The 11,561-nt window shown below is 43.9% G+C and overlaps 1 protein-coding gene across 2 annotated transcripts in view; it reads left to right on the top strand.

Annotated features, from left to right (window-relative positions):
* Positions 1-5,502: 5,502 nt before the first annotated feature.
* The window catches only part of SYT9 (synaptotagmin 9), a 103,725-nt gene continuing 97,666 nt past the window's right edge, over positions 5,503-11,561 (top strand). The window contains exon 1 of one of the 2 annotated variants that reach the window (XR_012639872.1): positions 5,503-5,721. Coding sequence is in view for 1 of the 2 variants with exons in the window: in XM_074955095.1 (XP_074811196.1) it covers positions 5,574-5,721 (148 nt within the window). In the remaining variant the exon portion in view is untranslated. The remainder of the gene's footprint in view (positions 5,722-11,561) is intronic. The other variant, XM_074955095.1, reaches the window with a different exon arrangement.

Genomic DNA, 11,561 nt, shown 5'->3' with positions numbered 1-11,561 from the left:
TCAGAAAATTGTTTAATAAAAAAAGAGTTAAAACTAAGTTTAAAAATTATCTGATGCTTTCCTGGCACAAGTAGAAAAAAGACAATTAAATGTTGAATATGCATTAGGCAGACTTCATCTTCAGGAGCTAAAGGTGTCACCTCAGCAAACCCCAAAGGCATGGAGCCAATGAAAGAATGACAGCAACCAACTTTGAATCAGCCAGCCTGTAAGAAGTGTATTTTCCTAAATTCATGGAAATAGGAAGGAAGTATAAAAAAACACACCGACGCAAGCACCACCCACACACATACACCCCTTCCATCAGCCTGCATTAACAGGAAGCACAAAGCACTCATCAACTTATCCTGATTATGTCTACAAGCAAGCTGCCAAGACTAAAGAAGATGCTAACCCAAGAAACCCTCTCCAATACTTCAACATGGATTGGTAAGTGTCACAGGCGCAGACTTACCCAGCAGCACCGCCTGCTGGTCATCTCAGGGAATTAGCATCCAGCCTCCAGAGCACCCTCTTCCAGACAGTATCTCACCACCCCAGGCCCCCAGGCCCCTCCAAGACCTCAGTGCTCTTGTCTTGGGTGCTGCCCCCTGGCAGTACCCCCACAGTTCTGGGTCTCCCCTTCCCAGGGGAACCCCCACCCACTATCCCCACCTCACCTCAGTCTTAGGCTACTGCCAGTCACCAACTAGCCCCCACTCCCTGGGGCAGACTGCAGTATAAGCCACTCATCACAGGCAAGGGGGTTTAGACCTGCTGCCTCTGCCTACCAGTGGCTGCCCCTGCAACCCCCATACCTAATAGGCCTTCCCAGGCCTGCAGCCTAGGGCTTTCCTAGGCCCAAGCTCCCCAGCTCTGCTCCCAATCTAGGTACTTTCTCAGCCCTTACAGCCAGGTCCCTCTCTCTCTAAGCTAAAAAGAATCTTTGCTGGAACATCTGGCTCAAAACTTTTATAGAGACAGCGGGGCCCTGACTGGGGCGTGGCCCTCAGCGGCCACCACTTCCCCCAATCAGCTGGGGTTTTACTCCCTTCCCCAGCCCCAGCCCTCTGCAGGGCTTTTCCAATCCCTTCAGGGCTAGAGTGGGTGCTCACCCTGGCTACAGTAAGAGAAAGTTAGCTAAAACACTGCCAAGAAATTTGATTTAAAATGCTTGTAATAATCTTGTTGGGATATGGAAATGCTGTTGTAACTTAAAATATTTACAGTTCTTATTTTAATCACCAAATGGTTAGACTATATATTCCTGAAGAGGAGACAAGGCTAAACATTGGCAAACAGAGAAAAAACAGTGGAATTTAATTGAATATAAATTTCTTAATATTCATGTTTGGCCTGTCTCAAGACAGCTCATTAAATGGCTTCTTCTAAATACTGATTTATATACCTCCTTCAATGTCATAGGATTTAATTACAATTGCTTCCTGTGTCCATCTCTAAACTGACTGATTATTATTATTAATAACTAGACAGGTTTCACTTGCCCTTAAATTATTTTGCCTCCACATGAACAGTTTTAAAGTATCTAATAAGATATTAAGACTGAATTCACAGTAATTTGGGAAACAATATACTTTGGTCTTAACTTACCAAATGAAGACTGCCCCCTAGCTAGTCCCTTCTCAAAGGTGTAAACTCTGCTAAAATCTCTTCACAGACAGAAATAAAGAAGAGATTGTAACCGAAGTAACCAGTTTATCAATTGTGTTCTGTCATTTGTGTTGTTTCGTTTAATGTTTTTGTTTCCTTTTCTGAATGATAAAATAGCCATGGTTAATCGCTGTGATTTTTTTGTTTGGGCTCAATCATGGTGTTCTGTAAGGTAATTTAAAAAATAACGCTGTGACTAAAATAGTGAGAGTCACATCCCCAAGATGGCAGTAAGAGACACAATTAGAAAGAGCTGGCCTACCATTTCTTGATTTTCTAAACTAAATTGTTTAGTAATTTTTAAAATAAAATTACTTGGCATCCAACAATTTAAAATTATTTCTTTCTATCCCACACTTCCCTTATTACTAGCCTTATTTATGTGTATTGTCATGGTGCCTAGGAATCCCAATCATAGCCCAGGATCCACAGGCACTGTACAAACACAAAACAAAAAGACAGTCCCTGCCCCAAGGAGCTTACATAAGGCTCACATGCCTTGCTGGGATTCCTGAGCTTGGCTCTCTCTCGAGGGGGCTCTGATGACCAACTTGGGCTTTGCTGGGTTCCTTGCACTTTGCTCCTTTCTGATTGCGCTGTAGAGAAAAGTGGCCATATTTGGTGGTGCCAAAATAAGCTGTCATTCACAATAGACCTTCATTGTCTTCCTCTAACATTATCTTCCCTCTCCATTCTTAAATGCTCTGATGAGCAATGAGTTAACAATGTTAACATGTAAAGTACTAACACTGGCATCTCAGTCCCCATTGAGATGAATGGGTCAGATTACACCTCTCAGAACTATTGTTGCAGGTTCTGCAAACACAGACTGATGTCACAGCGTCCCTTAGCCTCAAAAGTGTGACCTGAGCGTATCTCAGCAACCATTGTAACAGTTAGCGACTTCATTTTTAAAAAAAATATATCTTAGACTCTGGAAAACAAGAAGGCAGCATAAAAGAGCTGCCTTCTTGTGTGAATCCTGATCTAGGCTTTCATAGCTCACTCATCATCCTGGTATCTGATCACTTGCTTGAGTAGGTCTAGAGAATAAGAAGCTTATCCTTATTCTTCAGAAATTAGATGGCAACTGTTAAACTTTAAACGGTGAGCCTATCATTAGTCCATTAAAGATGCTGGAATTTTTTTAAAATGGAGACTATGGACTGTGGCTAGTGTTAAATCTCCAATGGGAAGCTTGTGGCAAGCACTGCAGAACCAGAAATGAGAAAAATAACTGTTGCACGGTATGAAATCTGCTCCTAACTCACATTCAGCAGTTTCAGAAACGTCATTCTTGCCTACACTTCTAAACTAACTGAAAATAGGCCCACCATACAGTGTCATAAAATTATAATATTTTCTCCACCACTTGGTTCCAGACAGTAAGTGCATGCATTATTTATAGAAAACAATTGCAAGACAATTAGCTCAGTGAACGTAATCATTTCTGAATGGGAGTAGGTAGTGAGACACAAAAAGCATATGGTATTTTACAAACTGTTTATAAATATTAAAGGCAGTGAAAAGAAGCATAGACTTGATTCATCAAGAACAAGAAGAGAAAAGGAATTTTCCCAAGGGTTTGCCAGAGATTATATTGATCAGGCCCTTCATTTAAGGTTTATTTTTACACATTATATCACTTCTGATGTTTTCCTACAATACAGACATCTCTGAACTATGATGTAGGATTTCAAAGTGTTCCTGTTTCTGTTCTCTAGTTAATCTTTAGAAGCTGAGACAGGTTTGGCTTTCCAACCAGAGAGAAAACCCAGATATACAATGAAATGTGACCCAGAACTCTCTTAAAGTGCATCCCTTGCTTTCCTATGAGGTTTACCCAAAGAGATGGATTGCCTGCAGTATTTACAGCCTCTTGGCACCACTCTGCTTTTTTCTTGTCCTCCCACATTTCCACTCCATCTTGCTCTTATTTGATATACCCCTTCTCTTCCTGTGTACAGCCTCCTGAGGAAAAAAGGCTTGTTCATGCTCCCCTGAAATCCCTGTGCCACCTTCTCCTCATATCTGCCTTCATTTTTGCCCCCTCCTTTTTTCCGAACTCTTTCTGTCCTCCTTACCATCATTTTTATGGGCTTCTCCTCACATCCCTCCTCTTTTTTGTGCCTCTTTGAACTACTCCCTCCTTCATTTTATTGCCTATTCCTTTCCTTCTCCGCTCCTCCTCCCCCCATTTTTTAACCTTGTTGCCACTCCTGAACTTTGCACCTCTCTCCCTGTCCCTCTATTTTTGCAGAGCTTTTGACGTTGTCCCATGCTGACACTTCTTCACCCCTTTTCCTTGTATTTTTGTACCTATCTGCTCTTCCCTCATTTTTTCCTTCCTCTTTCCCACCCTCATTTTGTGCTCTCCCTCCTTCCTGATCTTCTGTCCCATCACCCTCCGCTCAACACACTTAATCATGGCTTCACCTTTGTGATTTACACTTCTTGGTTTCACTGAATTAATTTACACATCCAGATCTCAGAATTTTGTATTTGTCCATCGACTGAAATAAGCAAATGAGTATATGGACCCCATGTACGTATGCATGTGTTTCCTGTTTGCCTAAAATCTGGAAATAAGCAGATAATCAGTAGGTGTACGTGTGTGTGTGTGCGCGTCCATTATCTGGACATAAGCAAGTGTGTGTGTGTGTGTGAGAGAGAGAGAGCGGGAGACCAGGACATAAGTAACTGAGTGTCTGTGTTAGTGTGACATCTGGACTTAAGTAATTGAGTATATGTGCCTCTGTGTGTGAGAGAGAGAGACGGACTTAACTGTGTGTCAGGGTGGGGGGGTTGTGGGACATAATTTTGTGTGTGTGTGTGTGTGTGAGGAGTGCTGGCAGGGGTGAAAGTAACATAGAAGACTTACCTGTATGGGGGCCTGACTCCAGGCCCCTGGAATGGACAGGGCCTCACATGGAAGGGGCGGGGCTGGGGTCAGCCTCCGCCAGCCAGCCCTGCCGCACTGCCTGGCCCCTGCCACCTGGGGCTCTAGCAGCAATTTTAAAGGGCTGGGGGCTCCTGGTCCTTTTACCCACCCCCCCTTTCACTTCTGTGTGCTGGAACAATTTGTACAGTGGGGGTGCTGAGAGCCACTGAACCAAACTGTAAACCCTGTATATGATGGAAACCACTTCAAGCCAGGGGGTGCGGCCCCTATGAGCTGTGTGTGAAGAAGGAGTGTGTGTGTGTGAGACAGAGAGAGAGAGAGAGAGAGATCTGGATGTCAGTAACTGAGTATATGTGCTGGAGTGTGTGTGTGGGCCCGCGCCCCTCATTTGGCCACAAGCAAGGTAGCGTGTGTCAGCGCCCATCACTTGCCACAACAAGTATGCTCATGTTTCCTCCCCTGGAAGAGGGGCGGGAAAGTTTGTGCCGGAGTGGGACGCTCTCCGGAGCAGGCCCCCAGGGGAGCAGGCTAAGCCCAGCCCAGCAGAGGCTGGGTGTCATTATCTGGCGTTGGGCTAGTCCCTGGCCCCTTCCCGCCCCTCGGCCACGACTGGGAGGAGGATGGCAGCGCTTGTGCACTGAGCGCTCCCGCCGCTGGGGAGAGCTGTGCCCGCGCCGCTTGGCGCACAGGCGGGGACAGGCTCAGAGAGCCCCGGCCGCTTCCCTGCCGGCTATCGCATCGCATGCAACTAGTGGGATCCTCCTCCTGCTGCCAGGAGCAGCCTGGTGCTCCCTCCAGAGCGGAGCCAGCAGGGCAGCCCCCAAGAAAGGCTCAGTTCGGAGCAGAGGGGGCGCGGGGGCTTGCAAAGGGAGGGGGGGGGACCTCCGCTGCGGCTGGCTCCCAACTATGCAGGCGGCTGCCCAGCGGCATCGGCGGCTGCAGGCGGGCGGCGGGCAGAGGCAGCCGCCGCGTGCAGTGTGAGCAGAGAGCTCGGCTCCATTCCCAAGGATGCTGGGGGGCGATGCCTGGCGGCAGGGAGGACGAGATTTGCCAGAAAGCGCTGCAGCTGCTGGCCGAGCTCTGCTCCAGCGGGGCGGTGGAGAACGAGAACTGCCTGGATTTCATCTACTACTTGCGGGACAGAGCCCGACCCCGGCTCACGGACTCAGGTACACGCTGCTGCTCAGGCCGGAGGGCGGGGGATGCCCGGAGAAAACAATACTCCCTAGTTCCTTCCCACCCTCATTGTGTCGCTAACTTACTGGGAAGGGGAGACACCCCACTCCCCCAAGACGCCTTCCCCGGTGTCTGGAGTCCGGGAGACGCAGGATCAACGCTCCTCACCCCAGCCATGGGGAGACGCAGAATCAATATCCCCATCCCGCCCCACCCATGGGGAGATACAGAATCAACACCCCCCCCATCCCGCCCCAGCCCTGGGGAGACGCAGAATCAATACCCCCATCCCACCTCAGCCCTGGGGAGACGCAGAATCAATACCCCGCATCCCACCCCACCCATGGGGAGATACAGAATCAACACCCCCCATCCATGGGGAGACGCAGAATCAATACCCCCATCCTGCCCCAGCCCTGGGGAGATGCAGAATCAACACCCCCCATCCCGCCCCACCCATGGGGAGATGCAGAATCAACACCCCCCCATCCCGCCCCACCCATGGGGAGATGCAGAATCAACACCCCCCATCCCGCCCCACCCATGGAGAGATGCAGAATCAACACCCCCATCCTGCCCCACCCATGGGGAGACGCAGAATCAACACCCCCCCATCCCGTCCCACCCATGGGGAGACGCAGAATCAACACCCCCATCACACCCAGCCATGGGGAGATGAGGAATCAATACTCCCCATCACACCCCAGCCCTGGGGAGATGCTAAATCAACAGCCTCACCCTACCCGTAGGTACCTCCACTGAACAACAAGGGAGGTGAAGAATGTGTCCCTCCTCATACCCACTCATACCCCAGGGCATATACACCCCTTCTGCTCTAACTTCAGAGGGGAAACATTCCGGTAGGATAAAAGCAATAGCTCCGATTGTTCAGGACAGGAGTGGACTCAGTCACAGAATCTATTCTTTAGTTTCAAGCAACGACCTGATCTAAGTGTTGTTCTGCAGAGTAATGTAGAAGGCTGCTAAAAGGTAAAACCTGATGGGGTTTTATGTGTTCCTAAATCATTAGGATTTTTGAAGAAATCAACAACTGGTGTCATCAATTTCCAGCCATTCTTTCAGGTGGTTACACTATTCATATGATTAGATTTCTCCCCTTGAAACTGGATTCATTTAGGACTAAAGCATGTATGTACATCAATTTTAGCAAATCTTAATTTCAAAAGTATTTCCAGTGAAATATAATTGTGACTGCTGGTCTGAAACCAAGAATCATAGATTCACTACTTTAAATTATCTCATCTTAGTTGTTCAGTGTTTTCATTTGTTTTAAAGCTTAAGAATGTTTGCTTCCAGATAGCAGTTTGAACCTATAAGTAGCTTTACTGAGTTCAATCAAACCAGAATCTCAGTGTTCAGTGACAGGTTTCAGAGTAGAAGCCGTGTTAGTCTGTATCGGTACTTGTGGCACTTTAGAGACTAACAAATTTATTAGAGCATAAGCTTTTGTGGGCTACAGCCCACTTCATCAGATGCATAGAATGGAACATATATATATATACACACATACAGATAAGTTGGAAGTTACCATACAATCTGTGAGAGGCTAATTAGTTAAGATGAGCTATTATCAGCAGGAGAAAAAAACTTTTGTAGTGATAATCAAGATGGCCCATTTAGATAGTTGACAAGAAGGTGTGAGGATACTTAACATAGGGAAATAGATTCAATATGTGTAATGACCCAGCCACTCCCAGTCTCTGTTCAAGCCCAAGTTAATGGTATCTAGTTTGCATATTAATTCAAACTCAGCAGTTTCTTGTTGGAGTCTGTTTTTGAAGCTTTTCTTCTGCAAAATTGCCACCTTTAAATCTTTTACTGAGTGACCAGAGAGGCTGACGTGTTATCCTACCGGTTTTTGAATGTTATGATTCCTGATGTCTGATTTATGTCCATTTATTCTTTTGCGTAGAGACTGTCTGGTTTGGCCAATGTACATGGCAGAGGAGCATTGCTGGCACATGATGGCATATATCACATTGGTAGATGTGCAGGTGAATGAGCCCCTGATGGCGTGGCTAATGTGATTAGGTCCTATGATGGCGTCACTTGAATAAATATGTGGACACAGTTGGCATCGGGCTTTGTTGCAAGGATAGGTTCCTGGGTTAGTGTTTTTGTTGTGTGGTGTGTGATTGCTGGAGAGTATTTGCTTCATGTTGGGCGGGGCTGTCTGTAAGCGAGGACTGGTCTGTCTCCCAGGATCTGTGAGAGTGAGGGATCATTTTTCAGGATAGGCTGTAAATCTTTGATGGTGCGCTGGAGAGGTTTTAGTTGAGGGCTGAAGGTGACAGCTAGTGGCATTCTGTTATTTTCTTTGTTGGGCCTGTCCTGTAGTAGGTGACTTCTGGGTACTCTTCTGGCTCTGTCAATCTGTTTTTTCACTTCAGCAGGTGGGTATTGTAGTTTCTAATACTATATTTCAATTTCTATACTGCGTCAAATCAAGGTTTCACAGGTGTGAAGGAAAATTAAAATGAGCAGAACCATTTTTAGAAAGAGTTAAAATAACTGAGAACTGGACAGTATTTGCAGTACTCTAAATTGTACTGGCAGTTCAGCTACTCGTCACTGCACAGTAATAATAATGTATTTACTATTCTTACAGTAGTTAGTTTAGTTAGCATATTTTATTCCAATTTCAGTCTATTCTTCAATGTCTAATGCTTTCAAACAAAGATTTTGCAGTAACTTGATTAATATGAGACAGCTTTCATGATGTAAATTACTGACAAATACTTTGGTAAACTAAGATAGCTTGAGCAATCCAATAAGGAGAATAAAACTGGTTAGGTAAAAAAATCTTCCATGTAAAATAAACGAAGCAGAATTTTCATATGTCTAGGTTATTTGTATTAAGATCTATTTTCAGCCGTGATAACTTCATTCACTTAAAACAACTCTAATTTTAAAAGATTGCAGACATTTGTAACAAGAACTTTAAAATTTACTAAAAGATAGGTAGAATAACTCACAAAATAAATATTATACACATGCATTTAATAATTTTAAGAATAATTTGGTTCAAATAAATACTTTGTGTGTGACAGACACTTCTCTGTCAAAAAGCATTCAAGAAGTGATTGTGTCTATTTCTAGTTTCTCTAGTTTGTATATACTCAGGTATCAATCACATTCTTGTATCCTAAGTAATGATTCCCAAGAGGACAGCTGCTTAAGTCAATTATCACTTAGAATTGTGAGTTACTTGAGCCATATGTAAAGAGGTAGCCTAAATCACTTTGAATAACAAGCATTTTTGAGATTTTTTGTAGAAGACACCTAACTTTTCATGAAAGTATCATGCAGACATGATGTCTGGCATTCTGTCTGGGAACATTTTAAAAACAAACTATGCTCAGTAAAGTTATATACATTGAGCATACATCGCTGCAAGAATATGAGATTCTGAGTCTTCTTGTATTACTTTCCATAATGAAGAAAACTGTTTCTTATTTTAGCTCATTATTTCTTAAACCATTACGGTAGGATGGGTTTTTAGTATTTGCTGCAAACCTGATCTATTAGAGTAACTGTGTTAGGAAGCTGTTAATTTGCACTTAACTCACATTTCTATCGTTTAAATGTGGGATTGTCAAGAAAATGAATTCCCCATAAAGTTTGGTTTCCCAGTCAAATCCATGGATGGTAAGAAGACAGTGCATTCAACTCCCAAAAGAGGGAGTCAACTCCCTTCAATAGCAGACAGGCCAAATCCAGCTTGATTTACTCACATAAGAAATACTATTGAGTTAATGGCGGAATGGAATTTATGGGCTCTGAAGAGAGGCTCATCAGTTTTCAAGGACTGGAAGGATGTTGGCTACAATATAGGGCTGGGGACAGATTCTTTTGGGCAAAAATAAGCATGAAGTCATCTTAATTGTGTCATACTCTCTTTACTATGTAAGCAAGTTTTACATCAGCCACCCAAACTATGTTCCTCTCAGATAGCAGGAAATCCTGTCAAGCCAGACACAAAAGAAAACCATAATACATAAATATGAAAATACATAAACATTTGTTAGTAAATAGAGCTGACAAGAGTGTGGCTATAAAGGAAAAATATATGTGGTGTGTGGCTCATGGTTAGCAATGCTACTGTTTTCATTATGGCAGTTCTTGTACAAAAATATGTGAATGCTATTTTTAGAAAGTTTCTCCATGCTCAGATGCATTTTCCCAGTAAATTATATGCTTACCTAAACTCTTCAACCTGGTGAAAATGGTGATGTACAATATCTTTACTTGTTACATAATTTTTCCTATATGAAAGAAAGGATGGTCTATTGGTTAGGGTACACACCTGGGACTTAAGAGATCCAGGTTCAGTTCACTGCTCCACCACAGACTTCATGTGTAAAATGACTTGGGCAAGTCACTTAGGACCAGATTTTCAAAGTATTTAGGCACCTAAAGATGCAGATAGGCACCTACTAGGATTTGTTCAATGAGAGTTAGGTTCCAAGGCACTTTTGAAAAATGCACCTATCTGCATCTTTAGGCATCTAAATACCATTAACAAGCTGGCCCTTAGCCTCTCTGTTTCAATTCCCCACCTGTAAAATGGTGTAGTAACAGCACTTCCCTACCGCAGAGGAGTGTTGTGAGGATAAATACATTAAAGACTCTGAGATGCTCAGATACTATGGTAATGAGGGCCACATCAGTACCTTAGATAGATATGCACGTGAAAACCATCTTAAGTGGAGTTTTGGGGTCTTTGAGATAGTCACCTGGAAAGTGAGTTTAATTAAAACCAACAAAAATTTTGCAGTTGAGGAATGGGTGTTCGGTTGCTGTAGAGGAATCAGGGCAACAGCAAGTATGTGCTGATTCTTTGTGGCCTTTTCCTCTAGTAGATCCCTCTCCCAGTCCTTTATCACTTCCCAAGTCAAACATCTGATGTGGGGCATGTCTTAGGAATCTGTAGAAGCAGCTGTATACTTTTGTCACACAGGTATGTGACTCTGGATTGCCAGAGAAGCAGGTGTTTTGTAAGAAGATCAGTCAAAAGTGTACTATGATTTTGGGTTTAGGACCGTCAACAGTTTAGCACCGAAGGTAAGTGATAGTGGTCTTCTTCTGTCCACTAGAGACAATGTTGCTTTTCTCAGAGTGGTGAATTTTGTGGCAAATTACTGTGGTTTGCACTTCCGTTACAAATAGGACAATATGTATATTTTTGGATGACAAAGTCCCATACATCAGATGGCAATTTTTACGTTTTTTTTTTTGCCACTGCTTTTTGTTTTGTTTGTATATCTTTTCACCCATTTTCTTGCTGGAGTCCAACACGCCAGAGAATTCTCCAGGGACCAGTCATTTGGCAGGGTTGGTCTGCCATAGTTCTTTGTTAGATGTGCCTGTCCCTGCACATTTCTGCAGGGTCCTCTGGTGTGGCATGTCTCACCCTTCTCAGATTACCCCCACCTTTTCCACAGCTTCTGCTCTCCATGTGCTCCTCACTGAGCATGTCCTGCAGCCACAGAGTGCTCACTGCGTGGTTTCCAGTTTGTTGATAATTACTGAAATATGAGTATGAAGCGTTTAGTCAAAGGACTAGGAAATTCTGCAATAAAATGTTGGAGATTATGTCAAAAAAGACATTATGCCGCTACAGCACATTCTGGATTGGATTCTTCACCCTTCCTGTAGATAAAAGAGTGAAAGGATCCAGCACCAGAAACTTACAATAAAAAATTTAAAAAGGTCATTGGAAGCTGTTGTGGACCTTTGGAGGAGGATGAGAAGAATGATCAGGAAACGTTTATGCAGATAAGGGAGTTATATAAAAGGGCTAGACCATTAA

Source organism: Natator depressus, chromosome 6 (genome assembly GCF_965152275.1).
Source record: "Natator depressus isolate rNatDep1 chromosome 6, rNatDep2.hap1, whole genome shotgun sequence".
In the NCBI taxonomy this organism is placed as follows: Eukaryota; Metazoa; Chordata; order Testudines; family Cheloniidae; genus Natator; species Natator depressus.
This window is presented reverse-complemented; position numbering and strand designations above follow the sequence as displayed.